The sequence below is a fragment of the Corvus moneduloides genome, chromosome 6, assembly GCF_009650955.1.
Source record: "Corvus moneduloides isolate bCorMon1 chromosome 6, bCorMon1.pri, whole genome shotgun sequence".
In the NCBI taxonomy this organism is placed as follows: domain Eukaryota; kingdom Metazoa; phylum Chordata; class Aves; order Passeriformes; family Corvidae; genus Corvus; species Corvus moneduloides.
Genome location: NC_045481.1, coordinates 5370709 through 5386915, shown reverse-complemented (window position 1 = coordinate 5386915; position 16207 = coordinate 5370709). Strand labels below are relative to the sequence as shown.

General features: G+C 37.3%; 1 protein-coding gene across 5 annotated transcripts in view; it reads right to left on the bottom strand.

The window, feature by feature from the left end:
- Positions 1–1132: 1132 nt before the first annotated feature.
- The window catches only part of PPM1A (protein phosphatase, Mg2+/Mn2+ dependent 1A), a 35409-nt gene continuing 20334 nt past the window's right edge, over positions 1133–16207 (bottom strand). For 3 of the 5 annotated variants that reach the window (XM_032113323.1, XM_032113322.1, XM_032113321.1), the window contains 3 exons: positions 13985–14093; positions 11369–11426; positions 9021–9109 (listed from right to left, as the gene is read on the bottom strand). In XM_032113323.1, coding sequence (XP_031969214.1) covers positions 9062–9109; positions 11369–11426; positions 13985–14093 — 215 coding nt within the window. In that variant the 3' untranslated portion in view covers positions 9021–9061. Of the gene's footprint in view, positions 9110–11368; positions 11427–13984; positions 14094–16207 lie in introns of all 5 variants that reach the window. The other 2 variants (XM_032113324.1, XM_032113325.1) reach the window with 2 other exon arrangements.

The following is a 16207-nucleotide window of genomic DNA, read 5'->3' as shown; positions in this document are numbered from 1 at the left end:
TTAAAAACTGCCAAAAACTAAAACTGAAATGAGTTAATTGATTTAACCAGGCTTCAGGGTTCTGCCTCTCTTAAATTAGCTCACATAAATGCAGCCTCATGAAATTCAGCCACAACCAACATCTGCAGCTGGCTTAATATTTCTATCTAAACAGCTCTGATGGCATTCAAATTCATTATTACATGTCAGGATTAAAAAAAACCCATTTAAATAAACCAACAGTGCTATTCAGAGGTATATTATTCTTTTGCTTTGAGGAAAAATACACTGAAATGCATATTTCCAGTAGGATGGGATAAAACAGTCTGAGCTGGAGGACAAAGGGATATACTTTGTCTCCCATGTCTGCTCCATTAATGTGAACCAAGGCTAATAGTCAATCTTATAATAGCAATTCCATTTTTCAAATCCACAGATAATATTCTTTTATTTTGCTAGACAATTCAGTGGTTCTGAGTTCTAATCCTTAAAGGGATGGAGCTGAATCTTTTAAGTTCTTTTAAAAGACAAGTTTGCTCCAGGTCTCAGGTGACAGCAGAATCCCCTCCTGCCCCTTCCCCAGGTTTAATTTATTTAGTCCATGTCAGAATCCTTCCAGCTCTGTCTAGAAAGATTTCCACGGATGACAAATGCGAGCTGGTTACATACAGGCTTGTTTTTGCTTCAAATCATAAAGGCTAAAACCATATTTATTTTAGCCATTAGCATCCCTTAATTCTTAGATATTACATTACAAAGGCCTAGCTTTTATTTTACAGTACTGCATCTGAATCAGGGCAAAAGATACAAATGTATTTTGCTCCTGTGTGATGTGGTATTCCAGAAGTTGGGCATCCTAATCCATCCCTAGTTCTCTTGAAAGCCCCAGACCAGGCAGCCTCTGGGGAATGCTGGGGCTGGAGCCAAGCACATGCAGCTTTATCTTGGAATTTCAACATGAAAGGGAAAAACAGCAAAAAGGGGGGAGTTTTATAATTGTAACTAAAAGTAATCACGATAAGCCATCAGTATTTCATTTTAATCTAACTCCTTTGAGCCAGAAAATGGAAGGGGGCCTGGAAAGTTTGTAAAATCAGGGACAATAAAAGAGATGTGAGGATGGTTTGTGTAGAATCGCACTCAAATACACACACACGATGTAATTGCCTGTTTTATTTAGTGGAATCACTTTTGTAGATTAGAAATATTTCCAATTCCCGTTTACTCCAATGCAAGCCTCCACCATCGACAGGCGTAACGCAGTTTGTTCAACTGATTCCAAACAAAAAAAAAAAAAAAAAAAGAAGAAAAAAAAAGAAAAAGGAAAAAAAAAAGTACAGTCTCAAAAGTTAAGTTAGAAAGTTAATTTCACACATTTTCTTTGGGACCAGGAATCTGTACATAGTACAAAATATACATTTATTGAACTTTCTGTAAACACACAGTTTGAATTGTGTAAAACTGTAAATAGTGGGTGAACTACGTGGAGAATAATTTATTATATATTGTTATACATTCTACTTAAGGAAAATAGTTATGCTCTTGTATATTACTCTGTTAAATTTATAAATTCCATAATGAAGCTGTGTAATCTGCAAACATGCTTTTCAAGCTTAAATCTCTCCATTCGTAACACACATTTTATACAGGTCATCAATGAAAAAAGTTACACTTTCCACAAAATAGATATAAAGAGGTCATGAATTTTCTAAAAAGACAGGCACAGCATGTCACTACAAACGAGACTCTTATGGTACGGTGTGGAGTCAATTCTGTGAGAAGACAGGTGTAAACTCTCTAATTCAGCATGTTTGTACGTGGTCTTAGTAACAAGACAGATGCTAGAACCCAAAATCTCTGCTTATAAAGATTTATAAAATAGCCAGTCCTGGAAGTCAAACCTCCCACTTTTCAGATATCCAGCATTCCCTGGCTGGGAGAACCTCGGCTTTCGTCTCCTATCAACTCTTGGTCACGAGTAATTGAGTTTTCCAAGCAGTGAAATACCCAGCACCATTTGCCAAGAACATTTGCATAATTCAGCACTTACACCAAAGACTAGATTCCTGGCACCAAAGAGTTAGATCCCGTTAATAAATACAATTTAACTCTCGGTGCCCAAGGTCATCAGCAAGAACAGGCTGGGAAAACCCCAACCTCAATGCCCATGGGCTGCAGGGTGTTAACCTGTGGAATGTGGGGTAACAGCACCCCAGCACTGGGGACTCTGGTGTGCAATGCCCAGTTTCCAACTTAAGAGGCAGATTTCCAAATTGCAGCAGACTTCTCAGTCTGGCATCACTCAGCAAGAATAAAAAGTTCCCCTATAAATACTGTCAAAGATCCTTTCATAGGATGGTCCATAGAATGATCTGGGTTGGAAGAACCTTTAAGACCACCCAGTTCCAACCTTTCAGGAGTCCATTGCTGGACATGGATATAATTCTGTGTAAATTCAGGACATTTATTCCTACATTTTCAGGGTCTCATTGTTTTTCCATCCTGAGTATGTCATCTTGGATTTAAGTAATTTACAGCTAAAAGCACTGCATCAAAGATCAAACCTCTTAAACTGCTCTTCTGAGGTTTTAAAAGCAAAAAAATTCTTAGACACTTTAAGAATTAAAAAATTATCTCAGATTAATCAAACATTTTGCTTTAACATTACAACCATCTTCCCTTTGGCTTTGAAAAGCTTTTTCAAAACCTAAACTGACTAAAGATTACATTTGTTTTTCATTCCAAGAGAAGTGGGACAGTTAAGGCTCCAGCAACGTGCAAAATTTGTATGTTGTGAGCAAAAGCTCCATCACTGTCAGCAGGATGTAAAGTTAAGTTTGTGCCTGATTTTCTCAAGCCTATCTGACTCTAATTTTCCCCTGTAGTGTGAACAAAAATACTGTGATCCAACCTGAAATCCCAACAGTGAAAATATAATTGGCTACCCAGTATTGGCACTGCTCAGACTGGCTGGAATTCAGTAACACAGCAGAAATGAAACTCTGGACCTTAGTCTACAGGCATCAGTAGAATAAAAGTATTGAATGTTTTAGGACCTGCCAGTGTGTTTTCTCATTTTTCTTAAAGATATTTCTCAAAATAAATAACAATGGCAGCTCCTTCAACTCCAGAGGCCTCCTCACAATACACATGGGGAGTCCTGTCCACCTGTAAAAACCCCAAACTCCCACCAAGCTCTTCAGAGCCAACACTTCAAGGAAGCAAAAAGGAATTTCAGCTTTGCCTCAATGTTATTGAGCAAGCTGAGCAGTGCAGATGTTGTGCTCCTAAAAGAAAATGGTACTGCCTGACACAGCACTCACCCTTCAGATAAACAGCTGCTAACACAGTAGTAAGGACCATTGGTTTTATTCTTCCCATTTTGGGAATAAAAACAAAAAAGAAGAAGGCAGGTGCCTAGTGATATTTTAAAAACCATCTGGGCAGGAATCAGTTGAAGTTATGTTTAATAATCTGTCTATGCATAAACTACTCTAGAAATCTGACCTGTCATCCCACTTCTACTCAAGCTTTGACACTTTAAGATTTTCTTAATTCTATAAAAGGCATTTTTAAAGTTAAGCCCACTTTCCCAACTTTTGGGGAGCAAAAGTTAGGGGGTTTTGTGGCCGTTGCATTTAAAACAAGCCTCTCCCAAAACACTTTCCTAAGACATTGTTATCATTCCTGTTCCCTTAGCCTGGAAGCAAAGACTTTAGAAGAATGTGTACAAGAGATGGGCAAAAAAAGGATCTGTTTTACTGCTACTCAAAAGGAACATCAAACAAAAACACAGAGAAAATGAGGAATATGCACAAAGCCTAAGTAACTACAGGTCAGCAACTCTGACACAATCAGGAGATTAAAGCTCCAGATATTATTTTCACATATTAAGTAAATGGTAGAAATACTTGTCATTTTTCTGGAAACAAATTGTCAGTGGGAGACAATGTAAACTCAACTTTCAACATGTCTATTTTTTTTCTACTTGAATGCATTTAGTGGTCCATGATACTACTAAAGAGAAGCTTCAAGTTTTCCTACAGCTTCCTGACCTCCTGTGAACATGTGCCACGGCCCAGGTGGCTGCTACCTCATTTACAAAGCAATGTTATTAGGCAAAATAAGGCCACAGAGTGCTTCAGATGTGCACACCTGAGTCTGCAGAGAACTGCAGACTGTGCAAGCACTCCACAGAAAAAGCTCACAGAAGACTGGATTCTCTGATCAGTATTTCAGACAGGTTAGTCAAAATTATTTAGTCACAGAGTGGTACTTCTAAATTCTGCTCCTTTTTTACAGCTTATAGCAGGAATCACATTCATTTTATGTGCTACAGCATGCTGGAAATTCTTATCTGAAGCCTCTTTTCACCACTTAAAGGGTTAAAAAACCTCTCCAGTTTGCACCCTGAACTGGTCTTTAAAGGCTCAGGTATGATCACCTCAGACACAGGTAGTAACAAGGAGCCACACTCATTACCTAGGAGACACTATTTTCACATCTGGTGAAGCCTGGCACCAAGTAACAATTCATGTTCTACACAAGAACATCAGGTACAGCTGTGTAGTTCTAGTTTTCCTGTTTCTGAACCTGTGCAAGGTACATCAGGTTTGTATCAAACACTGTATTTGCCAAAGGATGAGGAAAAGAGCACTGCTTTCCTAAAGGTTAGCCCCTTTCAGACACAGCCAAGTTTAAATATCAAGGAATTGAAACACACCAAGTCATTTGTGCACAAAAGCAGTTCAAGAAGGTGCAGGTAGAGGTGAAGGTGAATATCTTGGCATGATGAAATCCTGATGTACATTGAACTAAGGTAAACTGTAACAACCGTATCATTAACCTAATTGTGGCAGCTGTGCTGCCTCTCCCACAGGACAGAGCTACAAACCTCTAGAGAATGCAAACACAGAGGAAGGTTGTCAGCATGGAACTCACACACAAGATATTGAGACCAAAGTTTGATGATTCCAGTTTAAAGAAAAAGAATGTTTATCAAAGCAAAATATTTGTCTTAAGTACAGAGTGGGGAAAGATCTGCAGAGGCTTCGAAGCTCCCTACACAGGCCATCATTTATCTGGGTGTGGTTTCCCAAACTGCAGCAGGAGGGGTGGGGCAACCATTCCTTTGCTCTCAGTCCTGTCTCCCCACTCTCCATCTTTCCCTAGCACCAGCACCCCACAGCTGGATTATCAATTTACCCAGTTGAAGAGGACAGGTTTTTTCTTTCTCCTAACTGCACACTCACATAAGGACAAGCAGTGACACAAAAAAAGGCAGTAGGGGCAAACTTGGAGCAATGGTTTTGTCTTGGCATAAGTTGATCATGAAACCATATACTTTGTTCATAAACTACTAAAAATGGAATGCAATAGGAAGTCTATCCTATCCCAGTGTATAAAATTAAAGTGGGATTCTTACCAGGGAACCAACTGAAGTGAAAACTGATCCCTAATTTTGTTAAATCACCTTAAGCTTCCAACTCTTGAACTGAGCAAAATGGCTCAGACATTAACCTACATAGTGACAGCACCAGCTTTGCAATAAATAATGTAATGGACATTGAAGTCAGTTTGTTACAAGTAAATGTTGAAAAGATTAGCTTTGGCACCTGCAGGAACTCTCAAGGTAAGCACTACCATGACTCATCTGCTGCTCAGTATTCACCAAGGCACCTTGCTGACACAACCTACGGCTGTCGCAGTTCAGAGCAGTTTAATGACAAGCAGATGAAATTCCTCTCTCCAATTCTGACTCCAGCTCAAAGTTTCACTGAATGATGGCCGTGCCTCAACGTTGTGGTAGTGCTGCTCCTGGGCCAGCTGAGGGCAAGCCCAGCTGAAAGGCTCTGGCTCTGTTTCTGCCCCAGCGCGAGTACCGGGGACTCTACAGATACAATGGATTTACGAAGCCTTGCAAACCTAGGATCCTACTTGATGTCACTGCATTGAGTTCATCCAACACTGGTTTAAAGCACATTTTAGAAGCCTCTGTCTTGAACATATTTCAATGCTGAATTAGCGAGGATTATTTGGAACAGTTGTCTATAAAGCAGTTACAGGTATTCTCCCAGAACGATCAGCGAAACATTTAATCTGACTATAACAAAACTCACAGAAACTGTAGCCAGTGAAGCTGTTAAATGTAGAAGGAAAACAAAGTTGCATGGCATACAAAGCAAAGTAGCTTTACAAATGTCATTTCCTTTTAAAAACAAGCAAATCAGGACCATCCTATTTGAACATGTATTTAAAAATACATCTGTTAACATCACACAATTTTCATTTTTGTCACACAGGAATCTTTTTCCAAGAGGGAAATAAATAGCACACAATACTTCAAAATAAAAATTGCTGCCTTGCCCCTGAGGTGCTAATGTTTTTAGCATTTAAAAAAAAAAAGTTTCTGGTGCAAGAAGGAGATGCACAAAGGTGCAAAAGTGCCTTTTTCTTTTCAGAGCAGTGAAAAAAGTACAGCTTGCCTCTTTTCTAGGATGCTTTATATACTTAACTCATTTATTCTGTAATCAAAATCTGTATCTAAAATGGCAGTGTTTATGCATACATCATAATTCAGTGCTCTGAGCTCATCAAAACGCTGAACGTAGGCGGGAGAGAGAAAGGCCTGAAACGGGCTTTCTGCCACTACCCTCAAACCTACTCACATCGCCTGTAGCAACAGCAGAATTATTTTCTTTCTAACCTTCAGGAGACCTCGTCAGAAGAGGCTTCAAAAATCTCCTTTGTCACTGAGACAGTTTAAGTGATTATGGTTTGAAGTATGGCTTTTCACACCACAGTTTTGCTTCCGATTTTTAAAGTTTAAAACTCAAAGGTTCCACAGTCCAGTTCAAAGTTTTGCAGTTTCCAAAACTAAACTTTAGTATCTATGAAAAAAAGGACAGAACTTTATCTGCCTAGTCCTAAATTAAATTTAGCTTTTCGCACTAATATGCCATGTATTATTAAATATGCTCGTTAATTAGGTGCCTGTGAAGCTATAACTTAACAGCATTATAGTTTTGCACTCTACAACAAAATTAGACATTTTAAGCATTTATTCATAGGTAGGTAAGGAACTGGTTCTTTAAGCAAAAATTGCTATAAATTTATAAATACAAATAGTGCTTATGTTTTCTTCATTCATGCTTGAACAGATTACAAACTGAATACAATGAAGTTACGTTTAAGCACCCCACATAGACAAGAGGGATAAAAGAAAAGTTTGCTGGTATATACTATACTTAGTTCCAAGACACTATAAGTTACTTTTTCACTGTTCAGTGTTCCCTAACTCTGCATTAGTTTTAAGGCTATATATACAAATATGTATATGTCAAAGTTAGGGAAAGACAAATATAGCAAAATGCATTGTACTACATTTTCCTATCAAAAAGTAATTATACACCAAGTTCTGATTCTGTTTAACTGCAGTAAATGTTACAATCTACTTGTTTTACTGATTTTCCTTTTGGGGAATCTGCCTACTAAATGAGTAAACTACATATTAAATACAATATTCTCAACCAAAAAGACAATACAAGGTGCACAAAACAGCAGTTTTGCAAACACGACTGACTTGAAAACTTAATTTTCGTATGCTCAATGGGAGAAAGCTAAGCTTAAATCAAATTAGTTTATTACCTTATAAAATTTTAAATTAGAATTTTAAACAACGAACAGTTAAATATTGTCAACATGCTATACCTCAAATCACAAGTACTGTTTAACCACTAGTCTCTCGTTCTAAGTAAGTGGGTCAATTAAAAACACACACCATAAAATGTTAAAGATTGTCAGGCTTTGACAAATGTATTTTTATCAAACAGTAGGCAAATTCAAACCCAATGCACATCTTCAGTAGGGAAGGGAAAAAAAAAACAAACAACACCAAAAAGCCTGAAAAAACCCACACTTGTAAAAAATAGGGTAACGGATTAATCCCACATCATCCTCTAGCATATGGCTATATCTTGGACAATAATCAAAATCCTTCCCATTTTAAAAATGGGCTACCAATTAATAAAAATATTCTTCCACAAGTAAAATATCATTTACAATGGCACTGACATTTTAAAAGGCAGGAAAAAAGGAATTACACATGTATGGGTAAATGTCTTGTTTGTTAAATCAAGCTTTATTGATAAAATGGAATTCAGAGTATTTTTCTTGGAACAGCAGCAGACCCAGCCAATCAGGATTGTAAAAATGCTGCAGACTCCTACTTTATGTAGAAAGTTGCCTTCGTGCTCAGTGATTAGTAGTTTCAGGTAAGGGTTAATGAAAAAAGAGGTGCAAAGAACCAAGGCATTCTAATCCCAAGATTGGTACATGTATGAACAGGATACTATTAATAGGGCATGATTTAACTCCCACTGAACTCAAAATCACAAATCCCTTCAACTCAATGTGAGAGTAGGAGTGCATCCAAGAAAATGACATACGTTTGTTGAAGAATGTGCACTACTCCTAAGTTATTTTTCCATTGCCAAGCAAAATTCACACACTGTAATTTCTGGTAGGTTGCCCACGAGTTCAGCTTTCATATAAACCAAAAAGTTGTCTTTAACAGTTTTGTGCACCTCTTGAGCACCTAGCTGGCGAGGCTGCTGCTCCTTGCAATCCAAAACCACAACATGATTTTAAAAGGGATATATATTGTTGCATCACACAAGCCAAAACATTTCTTCTAACCTTTATAGTGATTTAAAGCAGTTTCATAATTAAATATGAGCATTTTGTACAAAGACAATTGCACTTTACAAAAACAAAATCATACAACATAAATTGCTGGAGTCTGATTTACAACATGAATTTATGGTTTGAAATCACGTTTACAGAAGTCTGTTTTACAAAAAAGATCAGTTCCTGGGCTAGATGTCGTACTGCTGTAGTCATTCTCACCAACACATCATATTCCCTTCTTTAATTAAGGTTGAGGATGGATGTTAAGAAGGGTCACTGAGGTTGGGCTGCACTTTCATTTGCAGGATGAAACGTGAACTCCACAGCTAGATGAGCAGTTTTACCACATATCATCAGTTGAGGCAGAATCCTTAAAGAAAAAAGAAGGAACCCTTTAAAGTCTGGAGTGCCCATCCTTGCAGCAGTTTCTGGATAATCCAGACTGAAAAGGGTAAAGACTTAAATCATTTCAGGAGTCTGTTTTCTCTCCCCTTTCAGACACAGCTTTTAAGAAGTATCTAAACCCCACATACTCTTAATTAATGAAACACTAGAACCAAGAAATTTCAAAATACGACCAAGAGTTTTATCAATCCTGAAAAATAATATCCTAGAAATGTTACTGAAAAGCATTTCCAGAGCCTTTCTAGCTATTTCCTTGAGTAGTTAGAAGCAATACAAAATGGATATACTCAGCTCACAGGTGCGAGAAAAGAGCAGGATGTGCTCATGCCATGTGTTATCACCATTATAATTTTTTGTGTTCTCAGCCCTCCTTCGCTGCATGGGAAGATACAGACATCAACTGACACCCTGTTATAACTCAGAGCTATTTTAACACTTTAAATTTAAGGTTACAGAAGCGTAGTTTAGGGAACTGAAGGAAGTCGTAATTTTGGATGGTGATAAAACCACGAAGGGGGAAAAAAAAATGTATATTACAAATATTGAAAGTAGAGACATGCTGTGCTCCAAATCCTAATTGTATGGCCACACTACTCTGCATTACAACCTATCCAATATCTGAGTGTCCCTAAAACTCATCCCATTTAGGCCCACAGGCAACAGCAGATTTTGTATAACTACCACAAGCCTGAAAAATATTTAACCAATTCCTGGTTTAACCTGTATTTAATTTTACCAAGTGTTTTTTTAATCCATTTGCCTTCATGTCAGGCCTGTTTCCTTTTCCTTTGCTTAGGCTGCTCTATACTCAGCTTTCTCTACTAGCCTCATCAGGCAGGCTCACAGGTTAACCACAAGCAAGTGAGGCCATGGCTCTGCAGCTGAAGCAACAGCTAAATCAGCAGCACAGGAATCAGAGCAAACTGCTCCTGTGCACCACCTTTAGTGGTTTCAGCATTACCTGCTCCCTTTCTCTAAGCAATTAAGGGCCAGGATGGGCTTTTACAACAGCACATCCTGGTGCTTCCACAGCTGCATCTCCCCATCATTACTGAGACTGCAGGAGGTAGAAATGTTATTTCTCTTCAAAAGCACTGCCTTAGTGACTCTCTTGAGAGGAAAGAGGCTAATTAAGTCTCTAGCAATGCCATACATGATAATTTCTTAGCACTGAAGTTCTGCACCCATCATTCAAACTTGCCCACAGAATCCGTAACAAACCAGAGAGGAACAGTTGGCACGGAGGTGTAGTAAAAAACCACAAACTGAAACTGCCCTTTGCAAAAGTACCACCTCCAGCTTTTCCTTCAAGACCAGAAGTAGCAAAGGAGAGCAATTATATGAAAGAGCAAAATGGTTGTTTCAAGAATGAAGAGTAAAAGCAGCATGAGTAAAAATGCGGGAGCTGCTTGCCAACTATTCCATATGCAAATTTCTGTATTCCAGTCGCCAACATGATTGCAAAGTTTGTGTACTGTACATTTGTAGAACAGCAACATACTACAGAATGTATTTTGGAGGTAAAGCATCCTCTTCCAGCCCCTATTTAGGAATTGTTATGCTAAAAATAGAATGAGGGCTGCCAAATAAACTAGTGCACAGTTGTAAAGCCAATGCACAATCTTTATGTCTGGCTGCATTTCAGCCATGTCACATCCAGGCAGGTAAGTAATTTCTGCTGATAGTTAAAGGATCAATTTAACTGCTCTATGACATGCTGCACTTTCAGTGACAGAATGCTGTTTCTGGTGATCAAACTGCCACTGGAATCATGTTCACTGTTTGGTTGTTCTTCCCCCCATACTGACAGTGGATTTATTTGTCCTCTCTCATCACTGACATATCAGAACCCAAACTGTTCACTTGCTGTAAGATACTTTATGTTTAAGAATAAAAGTATTTACACTGTCCATTTGGTAAACTAATATATTCTTAACCCATCTCTTTAACCTTTAGATATCACATTTTTCTTCTTGATGTTTAGGAAAAAATGTCTCCTATAAAGGAGAAAACAACCCCATGACTCTTTCCACCATTTGGCAGCACTTGAAAACCCAAGCAGGATTGAAATAATGAAATTCCAGAGGACAAATTAATCAACCCTACTGGAGTTTCGAGATTATGATCAGCAGAAGGCAGCAGAAAACAATTACAAAACACAATCCAAAGAGCACAACAGCGTTATTCCTTTCTTGGGGGAAGGGGTTTTTAACAAGAACTAGCAGTACCTTTCTTTAAAAACCAGATAAAATAATTGGGGTGGGAGGAAAGATAATGTAAGAGAAAGGATACTTACAGCATCATCATTCCTGTAGGGGTTCAGTCTGTTATACACGGCTTCAATCACACTCCGTCTAGAGCAAAAAAAGAAAAAAAAAACCCACAAGACTTTAAGGCTGTGTTCTTCTTTTTTTTCCAAGTCAAATTCCTAATTTTAATTTAAAATGCAAACCTTAGAAGATTCCAAATTTACAGAACCATATTTACCAGAAGTTAGCACAAAGTGTTCTTAAACATTCCATATCCTTTAAAACCTTTAGGCTCAAGACAAACAAGGCTCAGTATCCCTCAGAGTTCAGCAAGAGAAGGGCACAACCTGACAGTCAGGTCTTCACTTGGAAAAAGGGCAGCAGAAAGCTCAGTGAACACTGAATGTCCTGGTCATTTGTGTGCCCAAAAAACACTGCAGTAGTGCCTTATGTATTATGGCACTTCCATAGGGGAACAGCGTTGTGTTATTCTCTGGACACACAAAAATTACATTCTGAAGTACATTTTTGTTAGTGTTACATCTTAAAATGGACTTTTCATGCACAAACATGAAAAAATTAGTTCTAGAACAGTACTCTTCTACAATGACATGTCCAATACTATCCTGCAATTTTTCTCAAAATAAAAAGATTAAAATGCAAATTGCAGTTTTGTGTACTGTATCTTCAGACTGAGATAAATTTTGTCTGGTAAAAAAAAAATCAAAATATTAATTCAAGCATTTTGACAGTTACCTCCTTTTAAAAAACCCCATGCTTAGCATATTTAAGACAGCTTGAAATTAACTTTCATCCCTGGGACTCTTGACTTTTCTAATACTGATAGAAAATTTATAAGAAATAGATTGATAAAATATTAATACAAAATTTGCAATCAACATGCAAATGACCAACATGATTTTTATTTAATTATTCTAACACAGAGTGAAAAAACTGAGAGTCAAAAAAACTTGAAAACTGATAATAAAAAAACCAAAAACCACAGCCCAATGTGAGGCTGAAGGAAGAAGCTGCCATTGCCTTTCCCAGTATACAAGGAAAAAACTTTGGCGGGAGAACAGGAAGGAAAGAGGGGAGTAAAAAAAACAGGAATTACAGACTGGACTTTAAATGCAACTTTCTTTCAGATCCCCTTCTGCAGAATCAAGTATGACAAAGTAGCAGACTGTGATACAAAACAAACTTCAAAGAACAACCTTTAAACCGCTGATGAATGCATGCAGAGCAATCACAAAGGAGTGCAAGAGAAGAAAAAAAGCAGACGACAAGCTTTGTAATCATCCTGCAACACTGAAAAGTCAGGAACTACCACATACAAAACATCATAGTGACTCTAGTGAATGATTATAGGGCATGAAAGAAGAGGATGGATTTAAAGCAATAAAATCAAGCAATTAAACATAAAGTACATTGCATACATGGATTGGAAAGTTTCCCATATCTTTCAAGAAATAGGTTTCTTTGATTCTAAATACAGGCAAGTTTCTTGGAAAGCATTATTTTCCTTCCAAATTGGCAATAGTACTTTAAGTTATACTAACATCCAATTAAATCAGTATTACTCTAAGTCCCTATTCAAACTAGCGTCATTAAGACACAAAATCCCACTGAAATCAGTCACTTCAGCATTTCTTCACAACCGTGATGATACTGCTAGCCAAAGGTGATTAAGAAAAATCAGTTTGTATGCTGCATTTCATGAGTAACTGACTCACTCGTACTTCAACACTACAGCAACCCATCCTAAATAGATGCTATTGCACATTAAATTGCCATCTCTTCTTTTCCTAGTCAAACAGTTCCTATAGGAACAATACTGTCTTGTAGAAGCCATCTTTACAGTTATCACTTTATAATTTATTCAATTACATGCTTAAAGTCCAGATGTTTTGGTGTAAAATATAAAAATCATACTCTGAAAGGTTAAAAATACTCCGTATCATATGTGGCCAATCCATTTTAACATGGCATAGGCTCATGAAGAATCTTTTGAACCACAAAGGACTCAGTTTGGGGTGCAAAAAAGCTAAGCATGTTGCTTCCTCAAAGACTGAACATTTGAGAAACCACAGAGCATCACCACTGAACTGTTCAAGAACAAAGCCAGCTATATAAAGCTACAAAAACTTCCCACTTTTCTTTTTTGATAGACTTCTATCTCGCTTTCAGATTTGTCACAAGCAGAGAGAAACAAAAGCAAATTTTTAAGCAATTACAACATGGCTACAGACAAGAAAACAAAGCTGCCAAGCAAAACATTTTCTGCATATCACTTCTTGTGGAAGTGTATAACATATCCAAGTAATAAAGTCAGGGCATTATTTTCACATATTCAAATGTGAACATCCCCCCCGAAACCCCTAGTTAACTACAAAAAACAGACACTCAGGCCACCCTTAAAAACCCCTCATTCCTTCCCAAAACTACGGTTTGACATTTAATTTTCGCAGTGATTCATTGTCAACTCCATTCTTAGGCTTGTCCTTTTCATCCAAAACAACTGAGTAATAAAAATTGGAGAACAGATCATCACCTTTTGTCTTGTGCCCTTCCTCCCTCCCTGCCCCCCCACTTTTAAGAGTGGCCTTGCAGTTAAGATGCAGTTTAAATCAAACCCCACATGTACACTGATGTGAACTCACTTGCTTGCCAACTCCCCTCCCGGCGGGAGGTTTGGGATGCTCTCAGTTGCTAACGTACGCATCACGTGGACTAAGTCTGGCACTCCTTCACCCTGCTTCTTTATGATCTCTGGGAATCAGAAGTACTTTTTTTGTAAGTGCAGTCCAAATTTAAATCAAAAAGATTGAAACACTCAGTTTTATAAAAAAGGCAGCTTAACATTAAAAAAAAATTAAAATTAAAAGCAACAGACCGTACTCAACATGGTAATTGATAACTTTGGTTCCATAAGGAAAAACCTGTAACAGATTTGACACAGATTTACTGCTGTTAACACGCTGACTTGGTTTTAGAAATACACAGCTACCTAATAACAGTGGGAAAAGAAATCTTTAATAGCTTTCCTGCTATACATTAGATAGAAGATGTAATATCTTCCCAGTATATGCCCAAGGCACGGGACAGATACTAACATCAGCTTTATTGCTGCAACACATGATTAAATATTATTGTCATCACAGAAAACAAAATATTTTCAAGAAATAAAAGGTTCGACATGTCAAAAGTAATTCCCATGGCTGCATGTGTATTAACCAATACTTGTACCTCCCTGCATTACAGCAACATGCAAATTTTAAGAACTATTACACATAAATTAAAAGCCAGGGACATCATCTAATTGACAGTTTCATCCTCAACTCAGGAGATATTTAAATACAGGGCAGAAACTTAAAGCTGATCCACTCCAGCTGCTGGGTGAAGAGAATCTGTGCTGTAGCCATAGCCACGTTTGTCAAGACATTAATTCTTTAACTTTATTCTTAGGCCGGGTTGGTTTGGGGTTTTTTTGTGTTTGCTTTTTTCACTTTTCTCCTCAAGTCAAAAGCACACAACTTTATTGGAATTCAAGACATTTCAGACCATACCGTCCCTGAAGAGTCACTCTTTAAATAGGGATTTTACGAAGTCTAAAGAACAAGAACATTTAAAAAACTGCATCTCATTGATTTCTCTGTAAACATGAGCTCTCAGAAATTACAAAACACATGAATTATTAAGACCTGGTGCTGTTCATCTTCAAATGAATACTGCAACATGCATACAATAATGTGTACATATGTGCACATCTATACAAGCATGTATGTACATGCACACTATTCTTCATGTAATAAAGCCTTTACACAGTTTGAAAGTAGTTGGAATTCATCAGTACCACTTTTGAAAAACACTCAAGTATTCAGATTTTGTCCTAAATTCCAGAAGAACATACCAAGTGTCCATTTTATAATTTGTGAGATAAGGCACATTGAAAGCTTTTTAAACCTAAAAACCAACAATTGTGAATTATTTTTGTGTATGTAATGGTTTTTCAGGGCTGCGTGTGTTTACAAAAACCATCAGCTCTGTTTTGTAGTCAGGCTGTGTAAATTATTTGCAAGGTATAGTGGAAACACTGCCTAGTCCTCAACCAGCATCAAATTCTGCAGCACAAAGCTTTAAGCTGTTTACTTCAAAACCTAAATTTTAAATACATGACACCGCACACCAGAGACACCTCAAAAACTTGCCATTTCCTCAAAATCTACAGCCAAAGTTCATTTTACCATCTAACATTTAGCAAAGAAATAATCTATGAATCTTAAATCTGAATAAGAAGCCAAGATCTCAGATTTGGTTTGCCAAGTTCCTTTATTGTGCAATTTTGAACATCTAGAATATGCTACATTATGCTAGTGCTAAAGTTCTGCTGTACAAAAATAAGGAATTTATAGTTGACCTATACTACACAGTTTCACAACCTGTAACTGCAGTACATTTAACATACAGTCTCCACTAAATGAATACATTTATATTTTGATAAAACTATAGATACAGACTGAATGAACACTGAAGACACAACAAATGGAGTCGGTCTGCTAGCTGTGTTTAATTTATTGGAATTATCTTGTTTCAATACACCTTCAACCCTCCCCCCAATCTTTAATTTACTTTTAAACCTTCTACACATTTTCATGGCATTAAGTATTGGAAAAATGTACTTACAACCCTAAAATAAAGGATTCAAAAATGGGAATTCCATACAAAGTTTAAGAAAAAGCCAGAACTTTGTTTTTGTGAAAATTAGGGAAGGAACATATAACAGCTAACTCAAAGTTATTTATCTCTACATCAGTATAAATATTGCAGGGATTAACTATTACGGAATGGTTCTATGTAAAAAAAAATGAGAACAGAAAAAAAAA